General features: G+C 52.5%; 1 protein-coding gene across 3 annotated transcripts in view; it reads left to right on the top strand.

Moving 5' to 3' along the window:
- Positions 1-4,491: 4,491 nt before the first annotated feature.
- Positions 4,492-21,242, top strand: part of PPM1F (protein phosphatase, Mg2+/Mn2+ dependent 1F) — a 30,648-nt gene continuing 13,897 nt past the window's right edge. Inside the window, exons 1-4 of one of the 3 annotated variants that reach the window (XM_040464692.1) lie at positions 4,492-4,597; positions 10,832-11,078; positions 15,616-15,773; positions 20,880-21,082. In XM_040464692.1, coding sequence (XP_040320626.1) covers positions 10,882-11,078; positions 15,616-15,773; positions 20,880-21,082 — 558 coding nt within the window. In that variant the 5' untranslated portion in view covers positions 4,492-4,597; positions 10,832-10,881. Of the gene's footprint in view, positions 4,598-6,392; positions 6,408-9,199; positions 9,250-10,831; positions 11,079-15,615; positions 15,774-20,879; positions 21,083-21,242 lie in introns of those variants that run through there. The other 2 variants (XM_040464693.1, XM_040464691.1) reach the window with 2 other exon arrangements.

The raw sequence follows: 21,242 nt of genomic DNA, 5'->3' as shown, positions 1-21,242 counted from the left end.
CCATCTGCGTGATTTAATGTTTATTTATTTTTGACAGAGAGACAGAGCATGAGCGGGGGAGGGGCAGAGAGAGAGGGAGACACAGAATCCAAAGCAGGCTCCAGGCTCTGAGCTGTCAGCACAGAGCCCGATGCGGGGGTTCAAACTCACAGACAGCAAGATCATGACCTGAGCCAAAGTCGGACACTCAACCGACTGAGCCACCTAGGCGCCCCCATCTGCGTGATTTAGAAAATAATCCATAAACCAAACAGCCCTGTGGGCTGCCCTCCGCCTGATGTCCTTCCTGTGCCCCATCACCACCACCCCAGTCCCCACAGAGGAGCACTCACATTAGGCAACCACATGTTGAATATGCCACTCCTGCCCATGCTCCACAACATGGGAGCTCGGAAAAATAGCTTTCCAAGCTGTGTGGTGGAACACCTTCGTGAAGGGCGGGTCAGAACTATTTTGCACATTGTCTATCTGGGTACTAGATTCACAGTTCACACTAGAATATAACAAGGCTCTGAGCAGAGCTTCCGTGAATACACCTGTGACTTCACCCAGCATTCCAAGCAAATGCTGCACCCTCCAGCCTCCCTCTTTGGGGAGATCCCAAAGAGCCACTCCTCGTGTCCCTGGAACACTGGGAAACCACTCAAGAAGTTCAAAGAGAATAGGCAGTGACATGGTGACACATCATCATCTGGAAGGCTGCCCCTGGAGGCAGGCTCCCAGGAAGGTGTAGTATGGCTGCTGGGATAGTGTCACAGGGAAAGAGGTGCTTCCAGAATGCTGGTGTTCCTCCTCCCTCCCCTCTTGCTGTGGTCAGATTCTGGGGCACTCACAAGGCCACATCTGCTAGTGGATAGTGTCCCTGGCACAGGGCTCTGACTGCTCTGCCACCTTGTCAATAGTGAGTGGACCCAGGGCCTTCTCCGTGGGAAGGTGACCCAACTCCCTTCTGCTCTAGGAGCCCCCCCCCCCCCACACACACACACACACAAGCAGCCCAGGTAAATGGCCAGAGGGACTTAGGGGGACAGAAACTGTACCTTCGGCTTTAAGCCCAAACCACCTGTTCCTTCCTTACTAGAATTCTGCACTAAGGTTTCAGCCCCAAACAGGGCTAATCATAAAAGGTTCATTCATTTTTCTCTGCAATTGTCCCTTGTGTATGAATCTCCTTGGCATTCGAAACTGGAGTCTGCCTTCTGGGTCTCTTCATCTCATACCAACCAACAGCATCCAACCCTCCTGCTACTTCCAAGGTGGCTGCAGGAGCGAGGAGGACAGGAAGAGATGAGGCCCACTCCGTCCAGAACAGCCTAATGTGCTCCTTGAGACAGCACCTCCTGCCCTTGAGGTCAGGGAGGTGGCTGACCTGCTTCAGTGGCTTCAGGCTGACCTGCTCTGGGGCTGCAGGGGGCAGAACTCCTGTAGACCAGGCCTTTGTGCATGGCTCACAGAAGCAGGGCCTGGTTGTCTGGCTGAATTGGTTAGACACAGACCATTGCCCTTGACAACACCCATTCCTGTCACTTTGAGACCAGTACATATTGTCATGAGGTACACCATGAGCATTTGCTCAGTTGAGTGTGGCATCCCTTCCAGGGCTGCTAGACAGGAGAAGGCACCACAGACTTGCAGATGTGAACCCACTCCCCCTCTACCCTCCATCGTCAGTCAGGCCCTCAAAGACCTGAAGATACCAGCAACCAAGGGAGCTCTGAGAGCCCCCTTTGAGAAAGCAGCACTGCTGGAAATAGGAAGCCAAGTAGGGGTCCCTAGGCAGTCAGGGGTAAGGGTTTGTAACTTCTTTCCAAGGTCACAGCATCACCAATGGTTTGAAAACCCAAGAGCAATGTCACCCCATCTCTACGATGAGTCTGGCAATGTGTGAAGGGACAGGGCAGGAAGATAGGAGGAGGGGGTAGGTATAACTACCTGTAGACACATGAGGTCCTATAGCAGGGGAGTAGAGGGTTTAGGGTGAGTTTCCAGAATAATGGTCATTTGGGGACCAAGAGAGGGTTCAGTCACAGGGGGCAGAGGTGGGAGGAACACCCAGGCTGAACACTTCGGGAGATCTGTGTGGTCTGCTCACCTAAGCCAGGGGTGCAGCCTTGTAAGAGAAGCAGAGCTCAAACTCAGTGGCTAGGTGGGGTGGGTGACATTGAAAGATTGCTTTCAAGAGATTGAAAGCCAAGAGCCAGAAGCTGAGGCATGATGGAATGCAGACAGGGAGAGGTTGACAGAAGCCACAGGGCACAGGTAATCTCACAGGCAATGCCTTGGTCTCGTGCCCCTATGGGGCCAGCTCCATAGTGCAAGGGGCACTACCTCACTTTGCTGTCATCTCTAAGCCGCTGACCTTGAAGAGAATTAGTGCTCCAAAGAGTCTAACATGGGCCCCAGCTGAAGAGGATTGCAGGTAAACCAGCTTTCACAGGCACCCCACTTCACAGTGCAGGAGGTCCTGTCCCATGCACCACTTCACCTGTGCCATGGTTCTCAAACTTCCCCCCCATGGTCATTCTGATGTCAGTGGTCTGGACACACTATGTGTGGACACACTATGAGAAACACCAATTCAGGGTTTCACAACTCACAATGACCCCATCAGATCGTGTGGTTGCTATATTGCTGTAGTCCCCACTTTTCTGGTAAGGAAACAGGCTCAGCTGAGCTAAGGAACATGTCTAAGGTCTTAAGTTATAAAAGTAACCTCAAGCTTTCTTGGGGTCACCACACTAACAGGGGGTTATAGGATCTAGGAGGGTCTAAGCAGGAGAATGGGATGAGCCAGCGCCCCTCTCCCACCCTGCTTTCTCCACCTAAATACACCCTGCCTTTCAGACTCACCCCCACCCAAAATGGCTTCCTTTCATGTCAGCCAACTGCTAGTTCTCCAAGGTTCCTTGCTTCACTGAACCCCTCCTGTTAGTGAAGCATCCCAGAGACCCTAATTCCTGGGAAGGATACAGGCCCGTATGTGGACCAGGAAGTCAAGGAGGTGGGGCTGCAGTATGACTTTTGAGAGACCTTGCTCCATTAAATTTTTTTTTTAATTTTTTTTTTAATGTTTATTTTTGAGACAGAGAGAGAGCATGAACGGGGCAGGGGGGGGGGGGGGCGGCAGAAAGAGAGGGAGACACAGAATTGGAAGCAGGCTCCAGGCTCTGAGCCCTCAGCCCAGAGCCCGACGCGGGGCTCAAACTCATGGACCGTGAGATTGTGACCTGAGCTGAAGTCGGGCCCTTAACCGACTGAGCAACCCAGGCACCCCCATTAAATTTTTTAAATTATACTTTACAAATGCATTGATATAAAGATGAATATATTAACATCATATATTAAAACATTTTCTTTGATCTAAAAGTTCATTTATTCTAGCTTTAAAAGAAAACATTTTCATGGGCCTCTCTTGGTAGCAGAAAAATGCCCCACCCCCAAAGATGTCCATGTTTTCTTTTCATACCTGGAATCTGTGTTGATGTTAGAGTACATGGCAAAGGAGAATCAGAGTTGCAGACAGAATGAAGGTTTCACATCATCTAACTTTAAAATAGGGAGGGGCGCCTGGGTGGCTAAGCATCAGACTTCGGTTCAGGTATCTCGCAGTTCTCAAGTTCAAGCCCTGTGTCGGGCTCTGTGCTGACAGCTCAGAACCCGGAGCCTGCTTCGGATTCTGTGTCTCCCTCTCTCTCTGCCCCTCCCCCATTCGTGCTCTGTCTGTATCTCTCAAGAAATGAATACACGTTAAAAAAATTTTTTTTAATTAAAAAAAAAATAGGGAGATTATCCATGTATCATCTGGGCAGCCCAAAGTCATCACAGGGTCTTTAAAAATGGAACGGAATCAGAGGAGGCAGTCGGAGAGGTGGCAGCGTGAGGACTTGTCCTAATGTTCCTGGCTTTGAAGATGGAAGAGGCTGCCAGCCAAGGAATGGGCAGTCTTTAGAATCGGTAAGGCTAAGGAACGGATTCCCCCCAGAGCACCCAGAAATTCAGGCACGCATGCTGCCGACACTAGGAACTTAAGGCCCATTGAGAGCTCTGCGGACTTCTCATCTCCAAAATCATAAATAAATAAATTTGTGTTAAGTTTGTGGTAATTGTCACAGCAGCAATAAGAAACTAACACAACCGCTAAAAGTATGCTGGGCCCCAGGCACTGTGCCCCCTGGCCTGGTGGTCCGCGGACCCCGGGGCAGTCTCGGACCCTGCTCTGCCACTCACCAGCCGCCGACAACACGTGCTGCTTAAAGTCTGGGCGCTGTGACGTAGGTGTTGCTTTCCCCCGTCTACCCAGCAACCCAAGGCTCGAGAAGTGAAACAATTCGCTGGTGAGCGTTTTTGCTCCAGAATCCAGGATTGGGGGGGCGGGGGGGGGGGACGCTGCGTGGCCGCACGACCCTTTGGTTGCGGCGCTGCTCTTCACCACTTGTAATGAAAGGGCCGCGAGGCCACCAGGGGGCAGCAGAGGCCTGACCCCGCCCGCTCGCCCGCCGTCCGACTGCGCCTGCGCGGAGCCCGCGGCGGCGGGGGACGGGAAGTGGGCGGGGCCGGCTAGGAGCGGCTCTCGGGGTCCGGAGTGGCGGAGTAGCAGGTGAGGCCCTTGGGGTCTGGGGAATGAGGAGCCCGGGGGGGGGGGGGGGGGGGGGGAAGGGGACGTGGGACCGGAGGGCTGACCGCGCTGGTGTGAGGCTCAGGTGGGGACCTGAGGCATATAGGGGTGAAACGAGGCGCTGAGGAACCAGAGGGTGCGGAATAGGGAGCTGGGGAGGCAGGGAGGCCGAGATGGGAAGACCCAAGGGGTTCAGGGGCCGAGTAGGGAAGCTGAAGAGCGGAGGGAACACTTGGGGGCCTGAGGAACTCGAGGCAGGGAATTGGAGAGCAGGGGAGACAAGGATGTAGAATTGGGGGGCCATTGGGCCGACGGGGGTGTGGCCGAGCCGAAGGCCAGGTGGGAACTGGGGGCGGTGAAGCGGAATGGATGCTGAGGGGTGACGTGCCCCCCATTTGCCCGGACGGAGCTCCCATTCCTAGGAGCATCTGGCCTGGACCCACTGCCCTGACCCCTACCCCACCAGTCCCTGCACCTTTGCCAGACCACACCTCTGCCCACGTGCCCCTACCCCAAGGCCTGCCTCCACCCATGGCCCTCTTCCAAGTGTATTTAAAGTGAGTGTTTTAATAAAAGGGAATCCTTGGGCTGCTGCAACTTTAGCCCCAGATGTGTGAAATCTAAATCTCAGGCAGGGAGGTGATGGACTCCACCACCACTGGTAGCTGTGTGACCTCACCCAAGCTTCCCAACCTCTGTGCAATAGGGAGAAATGACACCTGATTGTAGAGATTTTAATGCAGGACCTAACACATAGTGAGGACCGGTTGATGGTGATGGACTCCTCCCCCACAGCCTTCCATCCAGCGGAACACAGGTCCTTATGGTATTTCCTGGGACAAATTCTGTCGGCCAAGCTGTACTCCCACCATGGGAGATAGAATGTAGGGCCAACACTCTGAGGTCATCTCTAGCTCACTTCTGCCCTTTATGCCCATATCTGGCCTGTTGTCAAATCTCACTCTTTTCTTCCTACAACTGAGCTGAAAGTGACAAAAGGCATCAGAAGACCCCATGTGAGTCCGGCTTTGCCATTTCCTCATGTGTGACCTTAGGTGGGTTGTTACCCTCCCCAAGCCTATTTCTTCATTCGCAGTGTGGCCTGACAGCATGTACTTTTCAGCCTAGTTGTGCAAGAGGTATCAAAACAAATACCAATGTGAAGACCACTTTGAAAGTTGTAAACCTCTATACAAGTTCATTTGTAGAATTCCTTTTGAGATATTGCCTGAGGCCAACCCTGTCTTTAAAAACCTTTCTCTGCTGATCCCTGTTCTCCAAAGAATGTTTTAACTTCCTCTTTGAAGGTGCCAGTCCTCAGGCTGCTTATCTCAGCCTACACCACCCACTGGCAGTGGCAGAAGGCAGCCAGCATCTTGCTTCTGCCGTCACACTTGCCAGGTTCCCTGCACAAAGGGCCATGATAACACCCAAGAAGACAGGGGTGGGCTTCCTGACTTCAATACAGAGAAAGTAACACCTGTAAAAAGTGGTTGCACAACAGTGTGAATGTACTTGATGTCATAGAACCGTAAACCTAAGAATTGGGGTAGAATGATAAATTGTAGGTCATGTATATTTCACCACATTTTTTTTTTACATTTATTTATTTATTGAGAGTCATAGACAGAGCACAAGTTGGGGAGGGGCAGAGAGAGAAGGAGACACAGAATCCAAAGCAGGCTCCAGGCTCTGAGCTGTCAGCACAGAGCGCAATGCGGGTCTCAAACTCACAAACCATGAGATCATGACCTGAGCCAAAGTCGGACGCCAAACCAACTGAGCCACCCAGGTGCCCCTTACCACGTTTTTTAAAGAGAAAAATGTCATGTATGTAGAAAAGGATCTGGAAAATTGACACCATATTCTTCCCCGCGGTTGCTTAGGAATAAAGAAAGAAAATTCTCCATTTACAGACAAGTTTTTAAAGATGAAGGCGATACTTTGTAACGATGCAGTTTCCATTCTTAAGGATTGCTATTTTTTGCATTACTCCTACCTCCTGAAGTCAAGCAGGACTCTCAAGTATTTTGTCCACACGATCTAGAAAAATGCAGTTGTACACATATGCATTAGTTGAGCTTATGAGTCAAAACTGATAAACTAGAGGAAAATAAGTATTTTTTATTTGGGGTCTAGCACATGGAAGACCGTGTGCTAGACTCAAAGGTGTGACAGTTTCAGCAGAGCTTGGATCAAAGAGGTCTGAGGGGCAAAAGGGTATGCCACGAGACAAGGCACAGGAACTCGGAGATGAGGGGCTGGACCAGGGTGATGAGCACAGAAATTAAAGAAGGGAAGCCAAGAGGGACTGAATCCCCAGGCTGGTGACCAATGATGGGTGGGCAGGGTTTCTGTTGCAGTTAGGGGCCAGGCTCCATAGACTACTGAGTGTGAACCCCACTGAGGGACTTCCAACAACTCACTTGGTTCTTTTGCTGCAACCCCCACCTGTAAAGGGGGATTAATGACAACAGGTTGCCGGGAGGTAAAAAGACGGAGATGCAGGAAGACTGCCATTGTTGCTGGCAGCCTCGGGCCCCTGGCAGATGTAGGCTGGCGGCACCTATGCCGGCCTCCGCGGCTGCCAGCCGACGAGCAGCGTCATTCCCGGAGCCCCGAGGACCCGGCCATAGGCCAAGTGTGCCCAGTCTGGTTGAGGCAGGTGACAAGGGGGCTGGTAGCCCAGTGTTCCTCCCATGCCCACCCCTGGGCCTTAATGATTTGCACAGACTTTACGCACGAGCTCCCCTCCTCAGAACCCCTCACCAGTGCACGCAGTCAGGGCGCCCAACAGAGCTCTGGCTCATGTTGCACCACCTGCCAGCTGGCTGCTGAGACTGCCCCCTCCAGGTGGTCCTGCAAGAGCTCAGGGCCACAGCTCCGTCCCCTGCCCCTCCTAGCACTGGGGCTGTCTCTGAGGCCCCCTTTACTTTCGGAATCTCGCCCTCCTGCCCTCTTCATGCCTTTATCTTTCGGCCCTAGGCTCCTGGGGGCAGGGATTGTTTTGCTTATGTATGTATGTATGTATGTATGTATGTATGGCAGACATCACAGATTTGGAGTTTGTTGAAAAAAAGAAGGACAAGGAAGGAAATTACTCTTGACTTTTACCCCAGCTGGGCCCCAGGGAAGGAAAGCCCTGTCCTGATTCCTCTCCTGGCCCCTTGCCTCAGCCAGGTGATACAGAGACAAGCCTGGTTGGTCCTCAGCAGGGAGGATGGCTCTGGGCCACCCGCTTGTCTAACAAAGGAGGGCAGCTGGCGCAGGCCCTGGGAATAAGCCAGTCACACCCTGGCAAATACAGGCCAAGCATGCACACAAGCACTGTCACGCCCGTGCTGCCGTCCCCACTCACCCCTGACCCCTACCCAACTCAGCAGGCATGTCACAGGCTGCCATCCAGGCCTGTGCCTGACCCTGGGCTTGGGGCAGTGGGCATGGGGCAGAGACAGAGAGGAGGGGCCACCAGCCCCCAGGGAAAGGGGCAGGCTCTGGGGAAGGGGACTTCAGGCACAGAAAACAGCATCCCAAGGAGGTTCCTGCATTCCAGAACATTGAGCAAATGCCCCCTGGCAAGTGAGGTGGCAGGTGAAGGGTCTCGAATTCTGTGCTTTATTTACACGGGGGGGGGGGGGGGGTGCGGGGGAGGAGGGAGTGTCTCAAACTAGGGCCCTCCTGTGCATTTTGGGGAGGTTAGCGAGCAAGCCCTCCTCTCATTTTGGTCTTAATCATATACTTAAGAGGCTCTCTCTTTGTGCCGCCTAAGATTCCAGTGCCTGTAAGAGTATTGTTTCTGGGCTCGGAATTGCTAGGAGGCAGAAGGCATTTCATGAAGGAGGAGTGGGGGTGCAGGCTGTTGCTTGAGGGCAGCTCTGCGGTACTCACATTTGTCTCCCCGCTAAGCAACAGGCCAGAGGTGTTTCGCTGGCAGAAGTGGCTTGGCCGCCTTCTCTGCCTGAGGGTGTCAGAGGCTGCTGGGAAATACACAGTCTTCTTATTTTTCTCCGCTTGGTTCTCTGTGCTCTGCTGTGCTGTGCGGCTCTGCCAGCCTGCCTTCTCCCCGGTTGACCCTCACCGCCCCCCACAAGGCTCCCAGCCCTTTCTGATCTTCCCAGTTCACAAAGTCTCACCTTTATGGTTAGAATACAGTTTTCCGACCTGCTCTTGTCTTGATTTCTGCTTCTCTTTGACCATCTTTTTTTTTTTTTTTTTTTTACCTGTTTGCCTTTTGTAACCTGGGGTCACATTGTACTTACGTCTATTTGTAAGTAAACGTGAAGAATGGCAGTGATTTTAAATCTGTCCCCGTTACCTTCCATCATAAGTGCCCTCATTTCTATATTATTTCTGTGGCCACTTTAAAAAGTCAACTTTTGACAAGTCTCCGAAAGAGAGAGATTTTCTGTTTTTTGTTTGTTTGTTTTTTAATTTTTTTTAATGTTTATTTCTTTTTGAGACAGAGACAGAGCATGAGCTGAGGAGAGGAGAGAGAGAGAGAGGGAAACACAGAAACCGAAGCAGGCTCCAGGCTCCGAGCTATCAGCACAGAGCCCAACGCAGGGCTCGAACTCACAAACTGGGAGATGATGACCTAAGCAGAAATCAGACACCGAACTGACTGAACCACCCAGGTGCCCCTGTTTGTTTGTTTTTTGTTTACCTCCCATGTCCCGCCAAATTTCTCCCAGATTAGACATTGAACTTTCCCTCTCCTTTTCACCCTGTGCTTTTCTGCTTTTTGGGGTTTTTTTCTTAAGTTTATTTATTTTGAGAGAGCAGAGGAGGGGCAGAGAGAGAGAGGGAGACCAAGAATCCCAACTAGGCTCTGCATTGTCAGCGCAGGACCTGACGTGGGGCTCAAACTCACAAACCTGGAGATCAGGCACCTATGCTCAGGTGGGCTCAGGTGCCTGTGTGGCCAGGGTGTGGCACACCTGGATGTGGGGTAGGAAGTGGGGCTTTGAGAGTGAACAGGGAAGGGTGTATGCCAGAAGACAGGCTCCAGACCCATTTGAGTCTAGAGGGCTGAACATGAGAAGCAGGAGTCCAGGCGGGCCACGCAGGAGTCTGATAGACAGGCCTTTGCTGGCCCAAGGGGGCAGGGTAAGGGAAGAAGATGGGCTGGCAGTGCATGGAGGTCCTGAGCTGGGAGAGAGGAGCTGGAGGCCCACTTTGGGGAGGATAATAGGGCAGGATCCATGAGTGAGTGAGGCCCTCGTGGGAGAAGAGCTGGGCAGGGTGGTGATGACTGTGGGCTCCAGAATCCCTCCTGGACCCTACCATCCATTGTCAAAGGGCTGCCCCTCTCCAAGCCTCACTGTTCCCTTCTGTGAAATGGGGGCTCATCCTGGCTCCCAAGGTTGTTATGGCTTGGCAGCTAGTAAGCCCTTGGCCTTCCTGAGGATGAGGGAGGAAGAGCCTGACAGGTGGGAGCCAGTGCCCAGTACCCAGCAGCCTGGGCTCTCCCTGGTGCTTCTCCTTCAGCCAGGGCCTAGGAGGCCCAGGACTGCTCCTGTTGGAGAAAACACATCACAGATGTCCCCAAGCCAGATGTTTCCTGGCTTCTGTCCTGCCCACGCCCCTGGGGTGCCCTGCAGCCTCTGGGACCCCTTCCTACTCCCCCTCTTGTCCATGTCCAAAACAGCCCAGGGTCGGCCCTGGCACTGTCCAGACTCTTTTTTTTTCTTCCCCTGACTGATGTCCCTTCTCTCTTCTATGCTCACAGACCTGATGGTATCACTTCCTCACCTTCTGGCTCCTGAGGTCCCAGGGTCAGGTTGAATTACCTGTTGTGTTTTTTTGCCTCAATGGCCTGGCCCCGGAGTCCCTCTGCTGCCCGCCCTTGGCCATGCCAGCCATCCTCCACCAGGAACACACCTTCCTTCTCTGTCACTTCTCCTTCAGGGCACCCATGTGGCCTCTGATCTCAGCTCTGTCTCCTTCTCTTGGGCTCCCAAGTATCCCCTCTTGGACCCATGTCAGGACACTGATCAGCATCGTTGCTCCCACTTACTTGGGTGTCCTGAACTATATGTGAAGCCAGTAGCCCTGCCCTTCTGCCTTGAGGCCCTGGGCTTGGTGTAGTACCTGCCATATGATGTTTCGAGGTAAAGGAGAGAAAGCAAGGCACCACACACTCAACATTGTGGGGTGAGGGCACAGTTACCCCAAGAGCAGGACACTGTGTTTGCTGACCCTCACATCTCTCCTCAGAGTGAAGATCACCCGGAACCCCAGCAGAGCCCCCCCGGGATGCTGTGGACATGGCCTCTGGAGACCCACAGCAGAGCAGCCAAATGGCAGAGGAGATCCCGGGCTTCCTGGATGCCTTCCTCCATGACTTCCCAGCCCCACTGAGCCCAGAGAGCCCTTTGCCATGGAAGGTCCCAGGAACAGTGCTGAGTCAGGAGGAGGTGGAGGGTGAGCTGGCCGAGCTGGCGATGGGCTTCCTGAGCAGCAGGTAAGCGGTGTACCAGCCAGGAGGGGACCACACGGGATGGGAGCAAGGGGCTTGGCATGTGCCATGTGTTGAACTTGACCTCAGCTGCCACTCACCCCACATGTCCTGCCTCCTCTTCCATCCCCATAACCGTGCTGCATTGCTTTCCCAGGGCTGTCATCATAAACTCATAGGCTGGGTGGCTTAGAACAACAGAAATGTATATTCTCTAGTAAAAGGCGAAAGATTTATGCGATCTGAAGAGAAACCAGAGTATTCAGAAATGTATATTCTCATGGTTCTGGAAGCCAAAAGTCAGAGATTAAGGTGTCGGCGGGGTCATGCTCTCTCAAACAAAGACTGTGGAGAATTAGTTCCAGGCCTTTCTCTTAGCTTCTTGCCAGCAGGACTTAGTATTCTTTCACCTGTAGATGCATCACAGCAGTCTGGCCTTCATCGTGACATGGCATTCCCCCCGTGTGTCTGTCTTCATGTGGCATTCTCTCTGTGTCTGGGTTTCTTCTCATAAGGACACCGGTCTTATTAGATTTAGGACCCACCTTGCTCCAGTATGGCCTCATCTTACACCTGCAGAGACCCTAAATCCAAATAAGGTGACATTCTGAGCCACTGCAGGTTAGGACTTCAACATATCTTTTGGGGGGGGGGCACAGTTGAACCCATGACAGGTGCAGCAGATCCTGTTTCTGTCCCATTTCACAGATGGGGAGGCAAAGGCCAGGTGAGTTAAGAGACTGGCCAAGGCCTCAGGGTGGGCAAGGGCCAGGCCGTGTGCCTACCACTCTGCCAGTGGCCACAATGACCAGGTTGTACTGTCTGCTGTTCACAGGTGGCAGCTGAGGCGCAGAGATGAGACACAGCAAGCTTAGCAGATTTGAAGGGAGAAAGAAACAGATAGTAAGGGCTAGTAGGCCATGCAGCATCTGTGTGAACCTCCTCCCTCCCCAGGGGCTGGGCCCACAGTCCCTAGTCACTGTGTCACCCCTAAAGTGGGACACACACCTGGCCTCAGCATACTGGCATTTTATTTTAGTGTCCCCAAGCATGCTTCCTTTGTGGCAGGTCAGCTCTATCCCTGCACACACACCCTGCCCTGAGGGCCTGCTTGGTGGGATCCAGCAGAGTTCAGGACTCTTGCTCACCGCATATGGGGTGGGAGCCTGAGTCAATGAGCGTGAAGGTCAGTGTGAGCTGGCCCGTGTCTACCCTGACAGTCCCACAGCCCACAGAGCTCAGGAAGACATGCCCGGTGACCATGTCCCTTTAGGGTGTGGCATGTGCAAAGGGTGTTACTGGCTTGTTCCGTTCTGCTTTGAAGAAATATTTTAGAGGCAGGTGGCATAAAGCAAGTTGGTGAAATGTAGTAGGCCGAAGTTGCTAGAGTCTGGAGAGGGGAGAGGAGGGCTCCCAGGGCTCTGCCTCCCTCAGGGCCCAGGGCCACAAGGTCTGTCCCCACAGCAGCCGTTGGGACTTCTGTGAGGGCTTAGGGGCTGCGGGGGGGAAATGCAAGCCAGGGAGGATTGGTACACCGGCTGCCCCTGCATGAGAGCCAAGAGCCTGGGGAGAGTGAGAGCACCAGCATAGTGCCTGCTATGCCAGGGATGAAGACACATCCACAGGGATAAAGAGAAAGTGACCTGGGGATGGAGGCGGGAGAGAGCCCCAGGCTAGTAGCTCAGAGTCAGAAGAAGGACAAGCTACCAGTGTGAACAGTCAGTCAGCTGCTGGTGTGTGGAGGGAAGAACAGAGAGGAGGGACATGCCCAGAGGGGTGGGAATCCCGGAAGGTAGGGCTGGTTTTGCTCTGCGGTGATGGAGATGCAAGGGGGTGAGGAAGAGGAGGGCAGCCAGGCAGTGGCAGGAGCAAGTGACCAGCCCTCCTGCCTAGGGATGGGCCTGAGCTGGAGAAGTCAGGGGTCAGTTGGAGGGGTCTGCAGGGTGCAGGGCCATGGGGGTGAGGGAGTTTTAGTTATGTCAGAGGCCATGTGTCTCAGGCTACATGGAGGAAAAAAGCAGGACTTGCTTGAGGTGACATGGGACCTCATGAGGCCCTAGTGGCAGTGCCTGGGCTCAGGTGTTGAACAGGCACCCTGTTAATTAGCAGGATGGTGGAGTAGGCCTGAGATCATTAGCCATGAGGGAGAGGCCAAGGGTCATGGCCCCTGTAAGCCCCCTAATAATTCCATCTTAAAACACTTTTAAAACATATGGGGCGCCTGGGTGGCGCAGTCGGTTAAGCGTCCGACTTCAGCCAGGTCACGATCTCGCGATCCGTGAGTTCGAGCCCCGCGTCGGGCTCTGGGCTGATGGCTCGGAGCCTGGAGCCTGTTTCCGATTCTGTGTCTCCCTCTCTCTCTGCCCCTCCCCCGTTCATGCTCTGTCTCTCTCTGTCCCAAAAATAAATAAACGTTGGAAAAAAGAAAAAAAAAAATTAAAAAAAAAAAACAAAAAAAAAACATAATATTGTGGGGATGCCTGGTGGCTCAGTCGGTTAAGCATCCGACTCTTGATGTCAGGTCAGGCCTTGCTCTCAGGGTTATGAGTTCAAGCCCCAGCGTTGGGCTCCGCGAAACCTACTTAAAACAAAAACGTAATATTGTAAAGGCATGTATTTTCCAGTCATCTTAAGGGATTTATCTTCAGTTATTTTCATCCTTTTCTAGTATTTCTTCCCTGTGTAGACCCGATAGTCACACACGTGGTCACGTGTTGTCTACACTGTGTCTGTCAGGAACACCCCACAGCACGTTCCTGGCAGCTTCCTGGTGGGCTCCTGTCCGTCTGTTTCCTGTTCCTGTCACTGGTGTGCAGGCCCCTGGGTGTAAGGGGCTCTAAGCATAGTGGCACATGGCGTTTTTCCAGATTGTAAATGGTGTCATTCATGAGACTGTTAGGAAGTCAGATCACCAAGTTCAAGGGTGCAATGATTTATATCCTGTCTTCCCCCTTGTTAGCGGTTCTGTATCCTGTCTCAGGTCCCCAGGCAGTTTGTACCTTACACTATAATTATTCATCTGCATTTCTGTCTTTGCTACTAGACTGCAAACTTGAAAATCCTGAGGCAGGCAAGTGAGACTAGAGCATTTCTTGGGTACCTAGGTCTTGCACACACCTTCTGTTCATTGTAGCACCTTCTGGAATCTTTAGGAGCTCTGACTGCTACAGGGCCCACGGGCCTGGAGGGTGCACGGGCAGATGACCCCTGAATGGGGGTGGACAGTGCATCCAGGCAGTGAGGCCTGTGGCCTGAGGCCAAGCATTGTCTGAGTCACCACTGCTGGAAGCTGCTTCCCTGACCCTGGTGGCCTCTGCAGGCCTGCAGGAAGTCACAGCACCACCTCCCCGGGAGCAACGCCCCTTCTCCCTGCTTGAACAAGGAAAACCAGTAGTTAGCAGGAAATCCCCAAACAGCAGAGGAACTCATTTCTCATGTCTTGGCTGGTTGTTTTCTAAAGGCAGTTCCAGAGGCTTCTCCCCTGAGTCACCTTCTCCTTTTAAATCACAAATTCATCCCAGTAGATTCCTAAGACCATCTATAGACACACCACGGACAACCAGCCCCCAAAGAGAAGTGACCCATTTGTCTGGCTGTTGGGAAGTGGTTGCCCTTAGGGGAAAGCCAGTTGCATCTGCCCAGCAGAGAATTGCTGGCTACCCTGGGCGTTGCCCCCCAGCCCTCAAGAACAGACACACAAGGATGAGCACACATCCTCTGGCCTGTGAAGGGCTCCCACTGGTGGGGAGGCAGATTCTGGGGTCAGGATGCATCTAGAGGTATAGGGACACCAAGGGGATTGACCCCTACACATGGGGGAGTCATGGAAGGCTTTCCATGGACATGGTATGAGAAGCACCACAGGCCAAGCAATTTAAACACAAAAAATGTGTTGTCTCAGAGTTCTGGAAGCTGTAGTCCAAGATCAGGGTATCAGCAGGGCTGGTTCCTTCTGGTGATTTCTGGCTCATTACCCCAGCCTCTGCCTTCATCTCCGCATAGAGTTCTTCCTGTGTGCATCTGTGTCTGAATTTCCTGTATGTTACTGGATTAGGGACCCACCCTACTCCAGTGTGACTTAATTGCATCTGTTTCTAAATAAGCTCACATTCTGAGGCATTGGTAGTTAGAACTTCAACATATGAATTTGGGGGGACACAATTCAACCCATAAGACTCGAAACCCTAGAGGTCCCCAGGTGGTATTGGTGACCATGAGCTGTCAACAGTCTGGATATTGGGCAGTTGTCCGGCCCGGTCACGGGGGCCAGCAGACACATCTCTTCCCCACCAGCCCTACCCATGTTTGGTGTAGCTTGGGACCTGATGAATGGCATTGAGTGGATGTCCCATCCAGCTCCTTGAGGCCCGGAGGCTGACCTGCTCCTTGCGGCTGCACATTGTGGTGCGAGCAGTTATCACTACCTCCGGCAGATCCCCCTGAGTGGAAAGGAGGTCTCTCATCTGGAACAGTCGGGTAGGCACTGGGGTATTAGCTTCTGCTGAAGTGCCAGCCCCACTTCACTTCTTGTTCCTGTCCCCAGGAATGCTCCCCCACCACTTGCTTCATGTCTGGCCCATGAGGCGGTTTCCCAGCTGCTGCAGATGGACCTTTGTGAATTCAGGAAATTGCCCAGACAGGAGGAGGAGGAGGAGGAGGAGGAGGAAGATGACAACGAGGAAGAGAAGGCCCCTGTGACCCGTGAGTTCTCTTCCCTCCCTGGCCTGGAGGCTTAGCCCATGACAGACTCACCAGCCAGACAAGGGACAGGCCTCAGGGGAGTGCCAGTTTGGGAGATGTCAGGGCTCACCTGGGCTCCACAGCCTTTCCTATTTTGCTGCTAGAGGGGTGGTCTCAGGCAGCATGTGGCTGAGGGCCACAAAAGGGCAGCGCTGGCCACATGTGTTCATGACAGTGTGGCAGAATGGAAGTGCAGAGAAAACACACCAGCACAAGGTCAGCAGAGGGAGGGCAGCTGAGCTTCAGAACAGCTCAGGAGATGAATAACGCTTTTCCCGTTTTACATGGGAGGAGACTGAGGTGGTAACTCAGCCACCCACTTGCTCTTCTGCCTCAGCTGACATTGCCCCAGGGTGGCGTGGGAGTCAGGAGGGTGACGTGAGCCATTGCTGGGGGCGGCCTCAGGGTCCAGCTGGTAGAAAATGCCAGAGCTTGGGCCCGTTGCCTGGGCCGATCCAACTCAGGACCCAGTCAGGTGGAGACTGCAGTGTCTGAAAGCTGGCTTGGGGATGGGCCGATGGGGCTTGTTTGTCTGCCTCCTCCTGGGAGACTGGCTAGCAGGGTGGGCCCCAAGCCACACTGCCCAGCCTGAGGAACCCAGAAACAGTCAGGGCTCTTATTTTGCATGTCTTTCTTTCACTTTCCTAATACAGTAGGATCCCCCCTCTCACCCAAGGGGGATATATTCCAAGACCGCCAGGGGAGGCCCGAAACCGCAAATGGTACCAAACCCTATACATTCTGCATTTTTTCCTATACACACATACTTATGAGCACTTGAATTTATAAACTAAGCACAGTAAGAGATTAACAACAATAGCTGATACTCAGTTATAACGATATGCTGTCATAAAAGTGGTATGAGTGTGGTCTTTCTCTGAATATCTTACTGTACTATACTCGCCTTCTTGGTGTTGGTGTGAGATAATTAAATGCCTACATGATGAGATGAAGTAGGTGAATGACCTGGCATTACAGGGTAGCGTTAGGTCACTGTCGGCCTTCTGACGATACATCAGGAGGAGGATCATCTTCCAGACCACAGTTGACTGCCTGTACTGAGACCACGGAAGGCAAGCAGATGGGAGCGGGAGACTACTGTACAATTTGCTGATTCTGTCTCTTTATATATTGCATATAATTACTTCCATCAGGTCACGTATTTATTACCTATGTTACTTTAAGCTTAGCATTAGCACGAGCATTGAGGACAAACCAAGAACAGGCCGGGGAGAAAGAGGAAAACCATGCGGCCTCTCGCTTCAGCAGGTGCCAAGCCCTCCTCAGCCGTGTGCCCTGCCTTTTCCCTGGCTCCCTGCCCACGTTCCATCCCAGCATTGCCTCGCATTCCTGCCTGGGAGCTGCGGGAGACCGAGGCCCACAGTGACAGGCAGCCATTGTCCTCTGCAAAGCCTGCAGGCACACAGCCCCACAAAGGGAGTGCCCCACCCAAGAGTCCCGGCAAGAAACCAGCGCCACCTGCTGGCAGGAAGGCCCCAGGCGGTGGCTGGCACCCGCAGCGCCCTACACCTGGGGGTTCCCGCAGGCCAGTGAAGAAGGGAGGGGCCCATGTAGGAGGAAATCACAGACTGCCCCCACCCTCCACGCAGGCCTGGGCCTGTGGTCTTGATCAGCTATCCCTGTCACTGGAGCAGAACATAGTTAAGTCTATCATTTCGAAGCCATTCATGCAAAATTGGCATCATGGCAGGTGTTATAAGCATCACTGCTCAAGGACAGAGATATGATTAAGACCTCTGTAGCTGTGTCAGGTGGGAACGCCAGCCAGCCCCTCCCCAGTGAGCAGGTCCTATGGGCGCCTGGATGAGGCCCTCAGCCAGACAAGCAGGCATCTCCTGCCAGTGGCATCAGGAGTCTGTGAGCCAGCCGAACCTCCCATTGCTTATCCATTGCTTATCATTGTCAGTGGTAATTGCCTTTGCTTAAGCTGAGATTCAAGTTCAAACACGCTGACGGAAATGGTAGGACAACCTAAGGCAAGAGGGTACACGGCGCCCTGTGCCTCCCTGGGTGTCTCAGGCCTAATAAAAGCAGAGCCCAGAGGGGGAAGAAAGGAGCCCAACAGCTCAGGTAGTCATACGAGCATAGCCATCTGCAGAGGAGAGAAGGAGGAGACTGGGGGAGGTGGCGCTGGGCAGTCCAGCTGAATGACGGTCCTGACTTGTTGGCAGGGGGTTCACTGGGCCAGGTGCATGTGGACCTGTCTTCCCTGAGCTGAGCCTTCCTGTACCCACAGCCCCTCAGTCCAGTCCTGATAGTCTCCCGTTTCTTGCCAGACACCTGAATGGCCCTTGTGTCCTGGGTATGGTGGCAGTGGCCAGTTCTAGACACCCCCGCCTTGGTGCATGGATTCCCTCAGATGTGTCTTCCCGTAGCCTCTTGTGCTCTCAGACCCTCTCTGCCCCCCCACCTTGTCTCTGCCTCTCTTTTTCTTCTATAGCCACTGCCTTTGGGCAGGAGCTCTTCTCCAACACCCCAAGTCCTATACGTGTGACCTGCGACACTCCTCAGTCTGCCCTCAAACCCCCCCCTCCTAGGTGACTGGCTCTGACTCACCTGTACCTGCTGCATGTACCTGGGCCAGCAGGAGTCCCAGGAGGGCTTTACATGTGGAAATGAACAGTCTCTGAGGCATGTCACCTGAGGTTTCCTTGGGACCTGTTCCTTGTTAATCTTTTCTTTAGAAAACAGGTTTAGATAGGATTTTTTTTAAATGTTTATTTATTTACCTTGAGAGAGAGAGAGCAGGAGGGGCAGACATATAATCCCTGCGTTGTGAGGGAAGAGCCTAACAAGGGGCTCAGTACCATGAACCATGAGATCATGACCTGAACCAAGTCAAGCACCCAACCAAGTCAGCCACTGAGCCTCCGCCCCCACTTTTTTTTAAGCCATGTTGTAGAAGCTGTTACCTGTTGCTGCATAACAAATTCTCCCAAAATTTAGTGGCTTAAACATTTATTATCCCATAGTTTCTGTGGGTCTGGAGTTTGGGAGCAGCTGAGCTGGTGGTTCTGGCCCAGGGTCTCTCAGGAGATCGTGGTCACGAGCTTACAACCAGTGGGGGCAGAAGTTCCATTTCCAAGGTGGTTCAGTCACTTGGCTATTGGCAGGAGGCCTCAGTTCTTACCATGTGGACCCTCCACAGGGCTTCTTGAGAATCCTCACAGTATGGCAGCCGGCTTCCCTCAGGGCCAGTGATTCACCAGGACACAGAGAGAGAGAGACACAGACAGACAGGGAGAGAGAGAGCATGCAAGGTGGGAGCCACAGTGTCTCTTAGGAAGCTGTCATGGTCACTTCCATTTTATTCTGTTTACTAGGAGCAGGTCACTAAGGCCCATGCTTGAGGGAAAGGAAACCGGGCTCCCAATCAAAGCATCAATGAATTTATGGGCATATTTTGAAACGATTACTAGGGCTAACACTTGTCATGGAAAATTGAAAAGGCACTAAGAAAGCATTCTTAAGAAAAAAGCCTCACAGGCAGAGCTACCACCTGCAGACAACCACTGCTGACATTTTGATTGTATGCCTTTCCTGCATTTTATTTTCCGAGTCCAAGCAGCTAAAGGCTTTTTCATGTCCTCACAATCAAACTGTATGTGGGATTTTCTGTTCTCTTTTTCTCATTTCCTTAATATCATGACATAAGCATTTTACGTGCTCACACACTCTAAAAGGCCATTTTTGTTTCACACTGTAATTATTTTCCATTAAACTTTATTTTGAGATAACCGTAGCCTCACATGCAGTTGTAAGAAATAATACAGAGGGAATCGCCTGGGTGGCTCAGTCAGTTAAGCATCCAACTCTAGATTTTGGCTCAGGTCATGATCTCACTATTCGTAGGTTCGAGCCCTGCATTAGGCTCTGCGCTGTCAACACAGAGCCTGCCTAGGATCCTCTCTTTCCTTCCCTCTCTGTCCCTCCCCGGCTTGTGCTCACTCACACTCTCTCTCTCTCTCAAAATAAATAAAAGAATAACCATCAAGCCATCATTATTAAAAGAAAAAAAAAAAGAACACAGAGGGATTCCATGCATCCTTTACCCAGTCCCTCCACAATGGTAACATCTTGAAAAACTTTAAGTACCATGACCAAGATCTTGACATAGCCAAGATACAGAACAGTTTCATCCTATGAGGATCCCACATTACCCTTTATGGCCACCCTAATACCCCATGCCCTGTCCCTAGTCCTGACAACCATTAATCTCTATTTCTATAATTTTGTCATTTCAAGAATGCCTATGAATGGAATCATAGAATACGTAAGTTTGGGGATAGGCTTTTTTCACTCCACATACTTCTCTGGAGATCCATCCGGGTTTCTGTGACCTGCCAATAGCTCCTTCCTTTCTTTCCTGCTGCGAGCAGTATCCCATGGCATGATGTCCTGAAATTTACCCACTCACATGGTGAAAAACATCTGGGCCATTTCCAGTTTTCGCCTATTACAGGTGAAGCTGCTGGGAACACTGACTGGGGCTCACAGGTTTTTCTGTGAGCATAGCTTTAATTTCTCTGGGATAAAAGCCCAGGGCTGCGGTGGCTGGGCCATGTGGCAATTGCATGTTTAGTTGTGAAAATCATGATTAATAGCAGCTTAATTCTTCATCAAGAGAATAGAATGTAATTTATTCTGTCACTGGATACATAGTGTTTCTAATTAACACGCAATTGTAAATGATTCTTTACTTCATCCTTAAATTGTCCTTGCATCTCCGGCTATTTCCTTGGGGTGGGCTCCCACGAGTGGAGTTGCTCACTGTGGGACAGGAGGTTCCTTCCTGTGCATATTGCCAAACCAGACACTGCTCACTGCTGATGACACAGGCTGTCACACATAGTTTACTAGGCTGGTGTGCCTGTTACTAGGCCGGAATGCTCCAGGGGTTCATGGGCTTATGGGGCCTGTGCAAGCCTGTGGTGGGGGCTGTCTGCTGAGCCAAAGGGGCCACAGGGAAGGGGTGGCAGGGAGAGCGAGTGGAGCCCAGCTGGTCTGGTTGGTGCTTCCCTAATAGTCTTCTGTTATACCCATCAGTGCTGGATGCCAAGGGCCTGGCGCGAAGTTTCTTTAACCAGCTCTGGGAAGTATGCAGCCAGTGGCAGAAGCAGGTGCCCTCGAGTGCCCAGGTTCCTCAGCGGCAGTGGCTGGTCTCCATCCATGCCATCCGGAATACTCGCCGCAAAATGGAGGACCGGCACGTGTGCCTTCCTGCCTTCAACCAGCTCTTTGGCCTGTCTGTGAGTGCTCCACCTCTAGTCTTCCACCTCCTGGCCCCCAAGCAGAACAGCCTAGGAGTCCTTGTGCAGGGGGTGGGGGCCACCTGGGGTTCCCATCAGAGCTGCTAGCCAGAGCCGAAGCAGGAGTAACGGCTGTAGCTGTCATCTGAAGGCCAAGGTG

The sequence above is a fragment of the Herpailurus yagouaroundi genome, unplaced genomic scaffold, assembly GCF_014898765.1.
Source record: "Herpailurus yagouaroundi ecotype Mexico unplaced genomic scaffold, PumYag 490, whole genome shotgun sequence".
Taxonomy (NCBI): domain Eukaryota; kingdom Metazoa; phylum Chordata; class Mammalia; order Carnivora; family Felidae; genus Herpailurus; species Herpailurus yagouaroundi.
This window is presented reverse-complemented; position numbering and strand designations above follow the sequence as displayed.